Source organism: Anomalospiza imberbis, chromosome 10 (assembly GCF_031753505.1).
Source record: "Anomalospiza imberbis isolate Cuckoo-Finch-1a 21T00152 chromosome 10, ASM3175350v1, whole genome shotgun sequence".
In the NCBI taxonomy this organism is placed as follows: Eukaryota; Metazoa; Chordata; class Aves; order Passeriformes; family Viduidae; genus Anomalospiza; species Anomalospiza imberbis.
Window position 1 is genome coordinate 8,948,623 of NC_089690.1, and position 16,191 is coordinate 8,964,813.

General features: G+C 53.2%; 1 protein-coding gene across 5 annotated transcripts in view; it reads right to left on the bottom strand.

The window, feature by feature from the left end:
* Window positions 1-558: 558 nt before the first annotated feature.
* Window positions 559-16,191, bottom strand: part of DVL3 (dishevelled segment polarity protein 3) — a 34,223-nt gene continuing 18,590 nt past the window's right edge. Inside the window, exons 2-17 of one of the 5 annotated variants that reach the window (XM_068200483.1) lie at window positions 13,034-13,103; window positions 9,162-9,283; window positions 8,661-8,767; window positions 7,959-8,094; window positions 7,602-7,695; window positions 7,157-7,226; window positions 6,731-6,870; window positions 6,476-6,552; window positions 5,853-5,965; window positions 5,487-5,537; window positions 5,216-5,365; window positions 4,337-4,468; window positions 3,940-4,107; window positions 3,111-3,323; window positions 2,422-2,820; window positions 559-1,966 (exon numbers count right to left, since the gene is read on the bottom strand). In XM_068200483.1, coding sequence (XP_068056584.1) covers window positions 1,935-1,966; window positions 2,422-2,820; window positions 3,111-3,323; window positions 3,940-4,107; window positions 4,337-4,468; window positions 5,216-5,365; window positions 5,487-5,537; window positions 5,853-5,965; window positions 6,476-6,552; window positions 6,731-6,870; window positions 7,157-7,226; window positions 7,602-7,695; window positions 7,959-8,094; window positions 8,661-8,767; window positions 9,162-9,283; window positions 13,034-13,103 — 2,074 coding nt within the window. In that variant the 3' untranslated portion in view covers window positions 559-1,934. Of the gene's footprint in view, window positions 2,821-3,110; window positions 3,324-3,939; window positions 4,108-4,336; window positions 4,469-5,215; window positions 5,366-5,486; window positions 5,538-5,852; window positions 5,966-6,475; window positions 6,553-6,730; window positions 6,871-7,156; window positions 7,227-7,601; window positions 7,696-7,958; window positions 8,095-8,660; window positions 8,768-9,161; window positions 9,284-13,033; window positions 13,104-16,191 lie in introns of all 5 variants that reach the window. The other 4 variants (XM_068200484.1, XM_068200485.1, XM_068200486.1 and 1 more) reach the window with 4 other exon arrangements.

Genomic DNA, 16,191 nt, shown 5'->3' on the forward strand with positions numbered 1-16,191 from the left:
CGCCCCGCCCGCGCCCCGCCACTGCGCATGCGCCGCCGCAGGGTTGGGGGGGCCGCGCGGCGGGGGCGGGAATTCCACTGCCGCGCAGGGCGTACCGGGAGTTGTAGTCTGTGGCGGGGCGAGGACAGCACGGCGGCTGCGCTCGGCGAGCGGCGGGGCCGGGGGTGCGCCCGGGCAGGAGGCCGCGCTCGCCCCGCAAGGTCCCGAGGTCGCCGCGCCCTTCCGGAGGGCTGCTGGCTCCCGCTGGCCTCGTGCCCAGGCATCCCCGCTCCCCCGCCCCGCTGCGCCAAGGGGCAGCGCCCGCGGTCGGACTGGCCCCTGGTTCTCCCCGCAGTGCTGCTGCTGGAAACGGGGACCCAGGGAGCCCCGAGAGCCCCCGCCCAGACCCTGCTCCTCAGAAACCCAGGCCGCAGCCGCCCTCGGCATCCCGGGAAAAGACAGCTGGCACACTGACACAGGGTGCCCTCGTCCTGCTGGGATCTCTCTCGCCTTAGAGCAAAAGGCAGGAGGATGGAGGAGGCTGGGGGAAAAGAATAAATGAACGACACAAGCCAGGAGTCCAATAAAACTATGTTTATAAATAAAAACAAGGAGATTGGTGTTGTTTTTATAAAACCCAGTGGGAAGGGCAGGGCAAGGAGTGCACAGTGGCCAGGGAGGCTACTGGGGACAGTCTGACTCCAGCGGGATGAGGGAAGGAGAGGCTTTAGGGAGTCAGGGAGATGAACTGATGGCGCGTGAGAGCTGGCAGGGGGGCTGCAGGGGCAATGCAGACTCCCAGGGAGCAAAATACAATTCAACTCCATCGTATAAAAACTGTGAACACAAGAAAGACCAAAGGAGGCAACGCCTGTGGAGAAAGCCACGGCGTGGCAGGAGGAGAGGGCGCCGGGGCGCCAGCACCAACAGCAGCAGGGTTGAGTGTGTCCATACTGTACCGTGCTTGGCCCTGGGCATGGGGAAAGGGCTGCCCCAGCCCCAGGCACGTCTCCGAGTACCCAGAAGTGGAAGGAAGAAAGGTAGGGAGCACTGGAGCAAACAGACTCAACTGTCCCAGCACACCTGTGGGCACTGAGCCCAGAGGCCACGGTTCAGGCTGCAGTCTCAGCCCTGGAGAGCTCGCTCACAGCCCAGAGGGTACGGGGCTGTCCCACAGGTTTGTCCCTCCCAGCAGCCAGGCCAGCAGCAGTGGGCAGAGGAGAAGACAGACTCAGGCCCTTCCGAGGGCAAACAGAGGGGACCTCCACGTTTCTCCAAAGCATGAAAGTTGTGCCCCGCCCTCGCCTTCTAACTTAGTCCGGGCCCCTGAAGGTACCACACAGCTGAGCAGCAGCGCGACAGCAGGAGGGAGAAGGCCACAGCTGCCACTGCCAGCCCCAGGCACGGGACAGCCCCTACAAACAGGACAGGCAGCAGCACATTGCAGGCAGGAGGGCAAAGAGCAGGATGGAAGGAGCAGAGCTCTGCCCTTAAATCTCCCCAAAGAACCCCAGGGCAGGTGTACAGCACTGAGTCACGCAAGAGACTGTGCACAGGCAATCACTGCCTCTCTGGGCAATCACAGCCCCAGCCCTGAGACCTGGCCAAGGTGAAGAGGGTCCTGCCATGGGTCAGTGTCAGGCTTGGACCTGGCCCAATATGTGGGCAAGAGAAGGGAGGCAAGAGGGAAGCGGCAGCATCTCTCCACTCCCTGGAGGCACTGAAGCCCTGGAACATTCATGCATTAGCCAAAAGGCAACTACAACGGGATTTAAAATACATATATAAGGCTGGTCCCTGCTCCCCTCTCAGGGCTGTGGGAAGGGCAGGGCATCTTCCACGAGGGGGAGGAAAGAAGCCATCTTCAGCGCCATGCGTGCCCAGCGCCCCTGGAGCTCCGTGTCCAGCTGTCGGGCCACGCCATGCTCCAGCTCTCCCCCCCATGGGCGGCAGGCTCAGAGAAAGTCAAACACCCCGTAATTCTTTGCTGCTTGATAGAAGAAACACAAAAGGGTGAAAAGAAAGAAGAGATGTTTAGGGTGAAAGGACTGAGGCAGCAGTGACACACGGGCAAGCAGCACAGGGTGCTGGGACGGATGCGGATTAATGGGGTTAGAGAGGATGGCAGGAGGGAATTACCATCGGAAATACACAAGTCTGGTGGCGGGATGGGCTGACAGCACCCAGCAGGCCTGCCAGGCCTGTCCACCCCGCTCGAGGAGGGATTAGAATCAAGGTTTAGTTCCATTTATTATTTTTTTTCCCTTTTTTTCTTTTCGTTATCAAGACAAAAAAAAAAGAAACAAAAAAAAAACCCCAAAAAAAACAAGGGGTGAAGCCAGGGCTGGTCCTAGGAAACAAACAACAGGGATAGAAGGGGGAAGGAGGGACAGCAGACAGACAGGGGACGGGCGCTTCACATTACATCCACAAAGAACTCACTGGGGTTGCCCATGGCCATTCGGAAGGACTGTCTACTGGCTGTCAGTTCGGGGGGCACAGAGGCCAGGTCACGGCCCGGCGGCGCCCCGGGGGGCCCCATGGCTGACGGCGGTGGAGGCATCAGCAACATGGGGGGGCTGAAGAGAGGGGGGAGGCCGGGCGGGCCGTAGGACTGCTGGCTGTGGTGGCTGCGGATGCTGTGAGCCAGGGAGTGCTGGCTGCGCTGGCTGTGCTGGCTGGCCGGCACCGAGCGCTCGCTGGCCGCACGCTCGCGCCGCATGCTGCTCCTCGTGGTGTGGTCCGACTCGCTCCCGCTGCCGCCTGACTTCGACTCCCCGGTCTTCTCTCTCTCCTTCCTCCTCTCGCTGCCACTGCGGTTGGAACCGCTGCTCCGGCTCCCTGTGAAGCACATGAGGCAAGGTTAGGCGCCAGCTTGGACAAGCCAGGAAGAACGCGTGGATTCTCCTCTAGCCGAGGGAGGACTGCAGCATGCTCTGGCACAGCCAGGCCCCAGCACAGTCTGTGCTCTCAGTCTCCCTTCAGCAACGAGTCCCACGACCCTTCTGAGACGGCTTCTACCCTGGCTTCCCCCACACAGGGCCTTGCCCAAGCAGCCTTTTCCTGCTGCTGTCCTGTACTGAACAGGACATCTGCCCACCTACAGGCATATTTTAGTCCTTTTCACTTACCTTCACTGTGCTGACTGCCTGCACTGCCTCCTCCGTAGCTGTAGCCTGGGTCAGGGAAGCCGGGATGGGGGTTGTATGGATGAGGTGGTGGATACTGATAGGGGAAGGCCATAGGCCAGGGGGCGGCTCCTGGGTGGGGGAGCGGAGCCAAAGTGTCCTGATCAGAGGCACCACTGGAGCCATCATGATCATGAAGAGACAGATTAGCCATGTCTGCAAGAAAGCAGAGAATAGGGGTTAATCCAAGCAGAAAAACAACCGTGTGTGGTGAAGCAGTTTTCTGTCCATTCTTGCTGATGGACAAGGACAGGATATGCAAAGAGACACAAGAAGTTGGCTCTCTCTCTCTGTTAGTCAATGCCACCATTTGGGCTTCCTGGCTGAACAACTGCCAGGCTGTGGGAGTCCAAGCTGCCACTCTAATACAGAGACCAGACTGGTGGGAAAGGACCACATCAGAGCTACAGCTCACCCTGCCAATTCCCTCCCCCATTTTATCTGAGCAGAACCCAGTTGCCTGAGCACTAACCCCTTGCCAGCACTGAAATTCAGAGCCTGGAGACAGTCAGTAAAGACTGACTCTGCTATGACTGCCCAGGAGAAAAGATCACATAGTAGGTAACACTGTCACCTGCTGCTTCCAACTTCACTACCTCAGCAGCAGGACAAGGGAGCTGGGATATTCTTCATCACTCCTTTAACAGAGTCTGTAGAACAAGGGGCCCAGCCTGATGGCAATGGCTGTAGGTGTGTCCCCATGGTGTCAGCAGGGTTCTGCAGGACCACTACCCCTCCATCCTCTCCTTCCCACCCATGCCAAGAGCCATACTTCCACAGAGGTCCCCGAAGATGTAGTAGCACTGCTCCGAGAAGGTGATCTTGTTCACGGTGTGTCGGATGTAGCCAGCCTTCAGCAGATTGCTGGCATATTTGCGGGACTCACGGCGGTCTGTAAAGCCCTCCACATGGTGATAGAGCCAATCTACCACATCCGAACCTGCCACCAAATGTAGAATTAAATTTGGCAAGAGAGAGGAAGACGGCGGCTCTTGAGGCAGTGAGCCACACTGGAGCAAAGGCAAAGTGGGTCAAAAGGTTCAATTTGTGACTCTTGCCTAGCCAGCGGTTTGTTTATGGTGACAAAGATGCTCCCTTGGACATCTGCCTGAAAATGGGCCACCCACTCCCCAGTCCCTGCCTCTGCTGCAGGCAGCACGGTCTCTTACCAATGAAGGCATTGGGGATGGTGATCTTCAGCCACATGCGGTCACGCACCTCGAGGCCTGACTCTGGTGAGGCCATGGCTTTGACAATGGTGGCCATGTCACTGTGGATGGACAGGTGAAAGTCATCGAGGCCTATGGTGTGGATGAAGGAAGGTAGGCAGAGGTGAGAGAGAACAGAAGAGACAAGAGGGCCACATGGAAGCATCACACACGGGAGGAATGGGCCAGGGAACAATACATCGCAGACAGCCTCGGGGTACACGCTGTGTAACCCCCCTTCCAGCCTTCCCGTGTTATCCTTCACATGTCAGCAGTTTCCTCTTGGGCAAAGCCCAGGCAAGAGTCACAAACTTACAACAAACTCTTGGCTTGTTGCCTCACCCAAGCTCTCCAGACCCTTGCTTCAGGGCTCTATATATCAAATCATCCCAAACCTTCAGAAAGCAACCAAGAGGCTTGTGCTCAGCAGGACCCTGCCCCACCACAAGGCTCTTTGCTCTCAGCTGCCTCCTCCTTCTGCTGTCTGGGAGGAGCTCTCAATTGCTCCAGGGACATGCTGAATCCCTCTGGCTCCACATTCTCAGCAGCCAACCCCGACTGGTCTGAGCCTTTCCTCTACACCTGCCACAGCTCCTGATTGCAGCCAGGCTCCTCTACTCTCCTCACATAGAAGGCTTAAAAACATGGTATTAATTCTCCCAGGCAGAACTCGCACTGATCAAAGTGCCGGCCCAGCGAGAGCTGCTGCCCTCCCAGTCCCTTGGCAGGGCAGATCAGGCCCACCCCAGCTGTCCCCAGGCAGATGTATTGCTCCCTTCACAGCATAGTGAAGGTGAGGAGGCCGTGCAGCGGGTGCAGCACGGAGGCACAAGGACTTACGTTCGGTCTCTGGGATGGAGCTGGTGATGGAGGAGCTGGTGGAAGTGATTGTGCTCATGGATGGACTCATACCGTACGCTGGGTAGGTGCCAGTCATCGCTGCCGTGTGAGACACCCAGGCTGCCGGGTCGATGGGCCGGATGGGCTCACCTGCAACGAAGAAAGAGTCAGTCAGTAATTGTAAGAAATTATCACCTCATCAAAACAACCTCTGGGGAGGGACAGGGATTCAGCACAGCCCATTCCATCCCCAGTATTTGCCGGGACTCACCCGGATCGGAGCATGGAGAGTCTGGCCCAGCCCAGATCCGCTGGGGAGCAACTGGGAGAGAAAGAAGAGAGGGAGGGTCAGCAGGAGAGGTGCAGAGGGAGAGATCCCCCTATGGCTTAAGGGGGGGTTTCTCTTTCCTCTGGCGCCCCAAGCAAGTGACCTCCCTGCCCCAGTGAAACGCGTCCCCAGCGTGATGTGGGAAGAAGGGCTGGGCTTATGGGCATTTTGATTTGGGAATAGGACATAGCAGCCTCCTAAAAGGAGAGCTGAAACCCCATCAAACCCCAATTCAGTGCCCCATGGAGTCACACACATAGGGGAGGAACAAGACAACAACCAAGTAAGTGCTTAAGGCGGGGCTCTCACATGAGCTGGGCACCAGCGCTAAGGGTGGGTCAGCTATCCACTTACTCCTGGGTAACGAGAAGCAGCCCCGCGGACTGGGGTCCCAGCACTTGGCCACTGTCAGGGTGATGGGCCTGCAACAAAAAGGTGAGAGTTAGAACCAGAGCAGAGTAACACAAACCCCTGCATGATGAGTGGATGCTGTGTGCCAGCTCTCTCCTGGGAGACAGGGAGAAGCTGCTAGCAAAGTGACTTTGTTCCCCTCCAGCTTTGGGTTTCCCTAGTGACATGAACAAAATGATGTGACCCTGCTGAGGGTTGCTGATGACCCAAATAGAATCAGAGAATCACAGCAAAGTTTGTTTTGGAAAGGATCTTTAAAGGTCATCTAGTCCCATTGCCCTGTAATGAGCAGCAACATGGCATCCCCACAAAAAAGGAGCACAGACCCCAATTCCCTGCAATTCCATTGGCTGCAATTCTTGCATTGGACATAAAAACCCAAGAATCAAAGCAACACCAAAACCCTAAGTTCTGAGCTTCTGCAGAGGCATTGGCAGAGGTGGCTGGAAGATACAACTCACACACTCCAAGCACAAACTGTGCAGATGTCCCTGGGTGGAAGGAACCACCCAAGTACTCACCCCGGCTTGTGCACGATCTCCCTCAGCACCCTCACTGCATCATCGTTGCTCATGTTCTCAAAGTTGATGTCATTTACCTACAAACAACACAAAGAGGTGAGTCCCAAAGATATGACTAGAGGCTGAACTCCCCACTCAGCTCAGCAGTGACTCAGCTTCCCGGGTTTAGCCTGCCAAAGTTCTTAGGGAGGTTTCCGGGTCTTTTCTTAACTGCTTTCCCAGGCCCAAAGATGGAGATATGTGGGTGTGAAGTACCTGCAAGAGCATGTCTCCTGGCTCAATCCTGCCATCAGCTGCCACAGCACCTCCCTTCATGATGGAGCCAATATAAATGCCTCCATCCCCACGCTCATTGCTCTGTCCCACAATAGAAATGCCCAGAAAGTTGTATTTCTCTGCAGGGATGGAAAGAGAAAGAAGTAAGTTACCCCAAAGCACCAAGCACAAGCAGACCTAACCGCAGTAAAACCACATCCTAATGGTGGTGATTTGCACCCCTGTCCCAGAGAAATGTCCCGGGACACACAAACTCTTGAGAGACAATTTCTACAAGAGAAGCCAATCTCCTACATAATCCATCTCCTCACTCCTCCCCCACATGTTCTCTTTGCCCCAGCTCCCTCTCCACGACCCAGTCTCGCTCTGGAAGGACTGCAGGCTCCATGCACACCTCCCACTCACCCATATTCAGCGTGACCGTGATGATGTTCAGGGACATGGTGGAGTCTGTGATGCTGCTGAAGGACGAGGACTGCAACGTAAGCAAAACATGAGATGTCCTCCTGTGCCTCAGTAACATTCCCAGCCCTAGCTTCCTCCACTTGTCCTTTTCTTCCTGCCCCACCTTGTGGCACCACAGCCACCACCCACAACTCCAGTCTTATGCTGGGAGTTCTGCAGAGCTAGAGAACAGCCATGGTCCTTATGACCTCTTTACAGCCTGGACAAGGCCTGTGGTCGAGCTCTTGAGCCTACATTGGCTTGGAAAAGGTTCACAGCACTTTTTGAAGTCTCAGTCCTTGGACACTCGTCCGAAGCCACGCCCACAGCAAAAACAGCTGAATCCCTGTGAGCCCACCCTGACCTGCACTGCCCTTCCCAGGATACCCAGCCCCTCCCTGGGTACCCGCTCAATGCGTGGAGCCTTCTGTTTCCTCCGGCGTCGCTTGTGCCTCCTCATTAGACGGGAAGCACTGCTTTGCTCCGTTGAACTGCTAAACCTGCAGGCAAAAGCAAGAGTCAGCTCTCCTGCTGCCATAGTGGTGGCTCTGGCAGCAAGAGAGCCACGGAAATGGCAAAGGGAATAGAAGACTGCAGGGGCAGAGGGGAGAACATGCACATGGGGGACAGACAATGGCAGATGGGTCCGCTGGGTGAGATGGAAGCAGGTCTGAGCCCAGGACTACTGTGTCCTGCAAAGGCATCTCTCTCTTCTGAGAGTCAGGGGGAAATTAGTGTTTCCCCAAGACCTAAGCACTCCTACCTGCTGGTGGAGTCATCTTCATCTGAATCGAAGAAGCTGGTGGTCTCCAGCTCGCTGCTCATGAGTGTGGAGGAGCTCTCATACCCACCCAGGTCTCGGCGCCGCTCTCCCTTCACTGTCCCATTCACCCTGGGTGCTGTGAAAAGACAAGGCTCAGTGGGCTTGAGACAAACCCTTCCCCTATGAAGGGCTCATGGCAACCTCCTCAGAACAAACGTGGCCATCAGTCAATCCCATCTAGTGCCAAATAACTCCCAGTCTATCCTGGGCTCAGATCCATCTCCTATGGGATACCTCTTCTATCACTACAGGATAGGAAGAGGCTGATGGGCCAGTAGGAATAATGCTGCTAAACTTGTGGAAGACTTGCAGCTGTTTCCTTGGAAGAGCAAGAAGCAGCACAAGTGCCAAGGCTAAAGCTTACTCTTCTAAGAAGACAGAGGCAAAACTGTCTCCAGCTCTTGGGGCTTCTGCAGGAGATCTCCCTTGACCCCAAACGGTTCAACACCAAGCTCTGATGTAACACAGGTGTTAGCTCCTACCTCCAATGTGAGGCTATGGACCTTCTAAAAGCTACAGAATAGCCCTTTTGAGCTGGGAAGGTTCTGCAGAGCAGGAAGCTGCCCCAGGTCTGGAGTTGGTGCTGCCAACCATGCCCCACCCATGCCTTTGCAGAGCTCTCCCCATGTTACCAGCACTCACCATGCTCAGGCCCATCTGTCCGACGAGGTCGTTCCCTCTGTGATGAGACCACTGAGTCTGTCTCCGTTTCATTGTCCAAGTTTTCCCGACTCCCCCCAGTGTTAGGGCTGTGATGAGATAAAAGCAAACAAATATGTTCAACAGAGAACAACTTGACAAGGCTCTCTCTACCTCTGTCCTGACCAACACAAGGTTCCAGCCTTCAGCTGTCTCCTTCTTGAGGGACAGGAACAACCACAGCACACCTACAAGTGCAGGACAAAGGACTGGGGATGCTGTGCTGGCTCTTTCCTTGCATTATTTTCAGCATGTCCTTGTTTGTTGAATAGTGCAGCTCCACTTCAAATCGGCTCCCAGCCCCACTCTCCTCCCCTCTTGCTGGCTGTCATCCCTGACAATTTGGGGTAAGAGTGTCCCAGCCTGGCCTGGGATACTGGTCTGGATTACAGCAAATGCACCATGTGGCCCTTGGAAACCAGAACAGACGTCCATGTAACTTACTGGAAAGAAGGGGGCCTGGAGTCTCCAATTCCTCCTGTGCGCTCCATGGAGGGTGGCAGCTCTGTCTGGTTATCGGCACAGACAGAGCCAGCATCTGAATGAGAACCCTCTGCAGACACCAGCTGGAGGGATGAGAGACAGAAAAGGAAACTGAGAAAACATTTATAAGAGTGGCCAAAGGAGCTGGCCAAAAGCCTGCCTGGCCAGGATCTCATTTCTGGCCATTGACAGCAGCAGATGCCCAGGAGCAGGTACGGAACAGGCCAAGCATGTAGCAACATTTCCCCCCCAAGGCCTTCCCAGACACTGGCTATTTGTGGCTTGGGAATTCCTGACCCAGCAGTGAAGCCCGTGTGGGTGACAGCTGTGCTTGGACACTCTAACTTCACCTGAACACTCACACCACACACTCAGGTAACCTTTAGCACACATCCTGCAGCAGGGACTGGATTCCCCCAGTTCTCACACTAGAAAAGACAGTTACGAGTCATTCCTTTCCTCAGCTCTAGCAGCCTCTACACTTCTGCCTACAAGCTGTGGGTCCAACAGGACTTTCACCTGCACAACCCTCAGAAGCTGGGCATAACAGAGCTCAGGGCCAAGACTGGCTTTGAAATAGACTCTTGAAACAGACTGGCTTCCATATGTACTTCACAAACTTTCATGTTGTGTTCAACTTATTGGCTTGAGCACAACCTTCAGCCAATCTCTGGGATGCTCAATGGATTCCCCAGTGCAGAAATTCAAGAAAGGGGTAAACCTCTTTATACCAGCCATGCTGTGGGGCAGCCCAGGCACACCAACACACCAGCATTCTGGCTCTATAATAAACCATCAACTTCAGGGCTCAGGGAATGAGCTGGAGACTGTCCCAGGGGCCATGGGCTTGCCAGTGGAATGAAACAGAGGATAGCCCAAATGAGCTGCTCCCCAATGCAGGAGGGCACAAACACCGCCTTTTTCTTTTTTTTCTTTTTTGTAAACAATACGGAGGAAATGTGGTTATTCTCAGTTCAGTCAGAGAGAAAGAGGGTTTTCTAACCAGGCGAGAGCCTGGGAGACAGTTGGGAAAGAATGTAAATAACTCTTCAATCTATCTTGTTGTTCACATTGTTTATAGATAGGTTCTGCCACCGTGCGTCATTCACTGCACACCAATGGTGTGAGTGTTTTTACTCTAAGACCAATGAAATTAGTCTGCATGATGTTCTCTATAAATAGAGCGGTGCATTTGAAATAAATCGGAGTTCATTCTCTTTGCCTTCTAACTTGGAGTCTTCTTGTTACCATCCTGCTCTACAGCGACACCCCAGTATTGCTCCCTGTCCAGATTTGCACTCTCCCTTACTTTCAAGCTGTAATGAACTGGGCTAATCCCAACAGGGTCAAGCAAGAAAGCAACAAAAAGCTCTTCCTTGACAGAAGCATTCAGGACCTCCAGAGCAGAGGTGACAGGGCCCAGAAAGGATCTAATAGAGGTGAAGGATACCCATTGTTGCTCAGGACAGACAAAATATGAAACACAGGCTGGAAAAAAGCTGATAGCTGCTGTCCAAACCATAATACCCAGTGTAAATTCAGAGGCAGCACTACTGCTTGCTGGTGAGGGAACCACATCTGCATGGAGCCAAGAGCAGATACCAACTCAGATGATAGAAGCACAGCCCATTTATACAGGTCTTGAGTGCTTCCCAGCATCACTGATGAAAGAGCTGTGCCCTGCCCACCTTCAGGAACTGGGGAAACCCTCATAAGGGGGATATGGACCCCACATGATCATCATTAGCATAGCAGATGAGCGGTCTACTGCCACAGATATTGGAAACAAAGACAGGGATGTAGCTGGGGCAAGGAAGACAGGGCAGCCTTGAAAAAGCTGGAGCCAAGGCAGCAGACCGGGCAGAGAGCAGCCTCAGGTGTCCAAAGCTGCAGAGCCCGTCCCACAAGCCCCAGGACAAGCCCAACGGCTCCTGCTCTCACAACTGTCTAACCAGCTCATCTCACACTCAGGTCAGCTTCTCTCCCTCCAGCAATCCCGAAGCACATGCCTGGCTCTGCTCCTGGCACCTTCCTGGTGACTTGTCTTCCCTAAGGGCCACATCCCTATTCTGGTAGCCACTGCCCAGGAATGCAGGGTAGAAAAGATGCTGAAAGTGACCAGCATTGCCTAGGGAAAAGTCTTATAACACTTTATGCTTGAAAATCTCAAGGCAACATCAAGCAAATAAATTGGGACAGAGGGAACTAGCCACAGGCAGCTGTCAAACAGCAGTGAGGAGGGTGGAGGGTGTGTTCCCAAGCAGGTGGGATTGATGTTATCTTCCTCTAACACTCCCAGTGCTGGGATTTCCTCCCAGGAAGGTTCTGATAATCATCCTGCACTTTTCCTGCCTCTTACACTGTCAGGAAATACTCACTTGGATTCAAGTCTCTGTCTTTCCCTGTTGCTAAAATTGGTACCGAGTTCCAAAAATAGCATTATCCCAGCCTGTCTGTTGGAAGCAGCAAAGCAAGTGCTCCCTCTCAGCCCCCAAACCACCCATGGACTAGGAAACTCCCAGCAGTGGTAGTAAAAGGGATCATCAGGTGCACAAAGACCTCTGGGACTGCCACTACCCTTCATGCACAAGAGCTGGTAGTGATGCTCACTCTGGGCACAAGTTCCCTGCAAGGATCCAGCCCAGCAGAGCAGCAGCATGGTGGTCACACTAGACAGACCCACACCAGATCTGTGCCACTCACAGTGAACAACCAAAGAGCTCCTACAAGGAAAGCCAGCAGCTATATGGACACATGGATCAGAAGGAAAAGCACACCAGATAAAACAGGAGCACTGGAATGGATTTAGAGACTTTGGGACTCCCCGTAGGGCAGGTGAAAGCAAAAGGCAGCTGGAATGGGTGGGGTGGTGGGACATCTTGGGGCAGATGCAGCAGCAGCGGGATGGATGCAGAGGAATGTGTGGTGGCCGAGAGCCGGACACAGGCTGATTTCCGAAGGGCCTGGATAACCGCTAGAGGGAGGACGCAGGCGTCCGGCCCTGGCTCTTTGTGCGGGAGCCCAGCACAGCCTTTCCTCCCTGCTCCAGCCTGCACCCTGCTCCCTGGCCTGGAATTCCAGCGGCAGCCCTGTCGGCAGCGGGGTGCCTGCCTGCCCCGTCACTGTTTGGTGCAGGGATAGAAGCAGAATTAGGTGTGACCTGGCCTGATATGCTGAGGATTTTTACTGTTCAGAGGCCTCTGGAAAAAGGCACTTGAGTCTTGGTAGATCCCCACACCCTCATCAGCAAAAACTGCAGTTCAGCAGAGGGAAAAGTGGATGATGTGCTGTGGAGACTCTCCCCCCACTAACAGAGGGTCCCCGTGGGGACAGAGGGAAGCAAGCGAGCAGGGAGCAGAGCATGTGCATGGCATGGTACTGAGGGAAAAGCTTGTCCTGCAGCTGCCCAGGCAGTACCTTTAGTCTTCAGGGCAGTCAAATCCAGTCCGCTTCACCAGCACTAAAGTCACTTAAGCCTTTTGCACCAGCCATTGGAGTGAGACTTTCCTTGGAAAGCTGACCCTGCCATAGGGGCACAGGGGTTACGCTGTGGATAGACCATAACCAAGATCTCTGCTAGGCATCAGTCTCCAGGAGCTCTTCACAGAGGTACCCCCACATCTTGCCTGGCACAGGGGACCCAGCATCACAGAGCCCCCATCTCCAGCTGAGGGACTGGAGTATGGGGATCCCCCTCATCAGCTTTATGAGCAGCCAGCACACCAACAGTACTGAGCAGCCCCTGTGCCTTACTTGGCACTCCACATCCAAACGGTGTTTTTCAGAGAGGGCACAAACAGGCTGAGAGACACCGAAGCAAGGGGCTTGCTTACCCACGACACCACCCGGCCGTTGAAGCAGGGAAGCTTGGCATTGTCATCCGAGATCTCTTCTTTCACCACCCTGCAGAGGGGAGAGGAGGCAGTCAGAGCTGGGTTCAAGACTTCAGAGGAAAAGGAGACTCCCAGATTGGTATTTGCATACAACACTAGGCATCCTTGGGGATGGAGCAGGAGAGGACTGGCAGCTCTCTCCTGCTGCTAGGCCACAGGTTCCTATGCCCACAGCCATGACTGGCAGCCTGAAGAGGAGCCAAAGACAGAATATAGCCTATGTGCATACAGCTGTTTCATCCCTCAGATCACAATTTAATCAGTAACAGTAAAATTCAGGTGCATATCATAGAATCGTTTAGGTTGGAAAAGACCTTTAAGACCATCAAGTCCAACCATTACCCAAGCACTACCAAGGCCACCACCAAACCATGTCCCCAAGTGCCACATCTACACAACTTTTAAATACCTTCAGGAATGATGACTCCATCACTCCCCTGGGCAGCCTGTTTCAGTGCTTGACCCTTTTGGTGAAGAAATGTTCCTAATGACCTATCTAAACCTCCCCTGGCACAACTTGAGGCAATTTCCTCTTGTCCTGTTGCTTCCTATTTGGGAGAAGAGACCAATCCCCACCTGGACACAGCCTCCTTTCAGGGAATTGTAGAGGGATAAGGTCCCCCCTGAGCCTCCTTTTCTCCAGACTAAACACAACCAGCTCCCTCAGCTGCTCCTCACAGGATTTGTGCTCCAGACCCTTCCCCAGTTCTGTTGCCCTTTTCTAGACATGCTGCAGCATCTCAATGTCTGTCCTGTAGGGAGGGGCCCTAAACTGAGCACACGGTTCAAGGTGTGACCTCACCAGTCCAAACTACAGGGGACAGTCACTGTCCTGGTCCTGCTGTGCACACTACTGCTGACACAACCCACAATGCCACTGACTCTCTTGGCCACCTGAGCACACGCTGCCTCATGTTCAGCCACTGTCAACCAGCACCTGCAGGTCCTTTCCCACCAAGCAGCTTTCCAGGCTGTCTTCCCCCACCCTGCAGAGCTGTGTGGGGTTGTGACCCAGGTGCAGGTCCGAGCACTTGGCTTGTCAAACCTCATGCAACTGGCCTTGGCCCGTCAATCCAGACTGCCCAGATCTCTCTGCAGAGCCGTCCTACCCTCCAGCACATCAACACTCCCACCCAACTTAGTCATCTGTGAACTGAGTGTGTCCTCAATCCTCATGACCAGATCCTTGATAAAGATATTAAACAGGACTGGTCCCAGTACTGAGCACTGGAGAACACCACTGTGAGTAGCCAATGGATGTACCTCCATTCCTGACAACCTCCTGAGCCCAACCATCCACTTTTCTACACAGGGAACAGTGCATTTGTCCAAGCCATAAGCAGCCAGTTTCTCCTGGAGATTGCTGTGGGAAATAGGGTCAAAGGCTTCACTAAAGCCCAGGTAAATAACAACCACAGCATTTCCTTCATCCACTAACTGTGCCACACTGTCACAGGAGATCAGGCTGGTCAAGCAGGACCTGCCTTTCCAAAACCCATGCCAGCTGGGTCTGATTGCCTGGCTGTTCTGTACATGCCCCATAAGGGCACTCAAGATAATCTGTCCCATGACCTTCCCTGGCATTGAGGTCGGGCTGACAGGCATGTAATTCCCCTGGATTGTCTTTCTGGCCTTCCTTGTAGACGAGCATCACATTTGCCAACTTCCAGTCACCTGGGACCTCCCAGGTTGACCAGGACTGCTGGTAAATGACAGAGTGACTCAGTAAGCACTTCCACCAGCTCCCTCAGTATCTTTGGGTGGATTCCATCTGACCCCATAGACTTTTGTGTGTTTAAGCAGGTTGCTGACCATTTCCTCTTGGATTACACGGGCTTCATTCTGCTCCCTGTCCCTGTCTCACAGCTCAGAGGGCTGGGCACCCTGAGAACAGCTATCTTGCTATTAAAGACTGAGGCAAAGAAGACATTAAGTACCCCAGCCATTTCCTCACCTTTTGTCACTGTTTGCCCACACATCCAATAAAGGATGGACATTCTCCTTAGCCCTTCTTTTGTTACTGACATTATTTGTAAAAACATTTTAATTGTCTTTAACAGGAGTAGCCAGGTAAGTTCCACTTGGGCTTTGGCCCTTCTAGCTCTTCCTGCAAAACCTCACAACATCTTTGTAGCACTCCTAAGTTGCCTCTCATTCTCCCAAAGGTAAAATATTTTATTTTTTCCTGAGTTTGAGCCGAAGTTCCCTGCTAAGCCAGGCCATTCTTCTTCCCCTCTGGTTTGTCTTTCAAGCACATAGGGGTGGCCTGCTCCTGCATCTTATAGATTTCTTTCTTGAAGACTATCCAGCCTTCTTGGGCTCCTTTGCCCATCAGGACTGCCTCTCAAGGGACTCTGTCAACCAAGCCCCTAATCAGGCCAAAGTCTGCCCTCTGCAAGTCCAAGGTGGCAGTTTTGCTGATCCTCCTCCTTACTTCTCTGAGAATCTAAAACCCTTATCATGTTGTGGTTGGTGTGCACAAGGAGGCCTCCAGCCATCACATCACCCACCAGCTCTTCTCTGTTCACAAACAAGTCCAGTGCCAGCCTTCCCCAGCTGGCTCCCTCACCCACTGTATCAGGAAGTTCTTCCACACACTCCAGCAACTTCCCAAACTGTTTCTACTGTACTGTATTTCCAGCAGACATATTGCCACCAGTTTGCTTTTTTCTAAAGAAATACATAATTTAAGCCACTTTATAATGATCTGAAAGTATCACAAACTATGCCAGAGATTTCTAATAGATGAAAGTGAAATACATTAAACATGCTGCCTGCTAAATGATACTGTTGCTTTTTAATTACATACATAATATTTCAACATCACTTCAATCTTTATAGTTGTGCCATAATGTCATGTCCCTGCATTACACAAACAGCTTCATTATTATTATCAGCCTTCACAGTGAAAGAAGAACTTTATTTTTTCCCCAGAAGTAAAAAAAAAAAAAAAAATCAGTTTTCTTCAGAGAAAGAAAGTTTATTTTTTTAATTATAAATCTCACTGGACCCCTAAATACTTTTTCCACACATAATCTGCAACCAAAACAACTTGCAAATTCAGAAGATTCAATTACTACTATCTTTGATAAATCAAA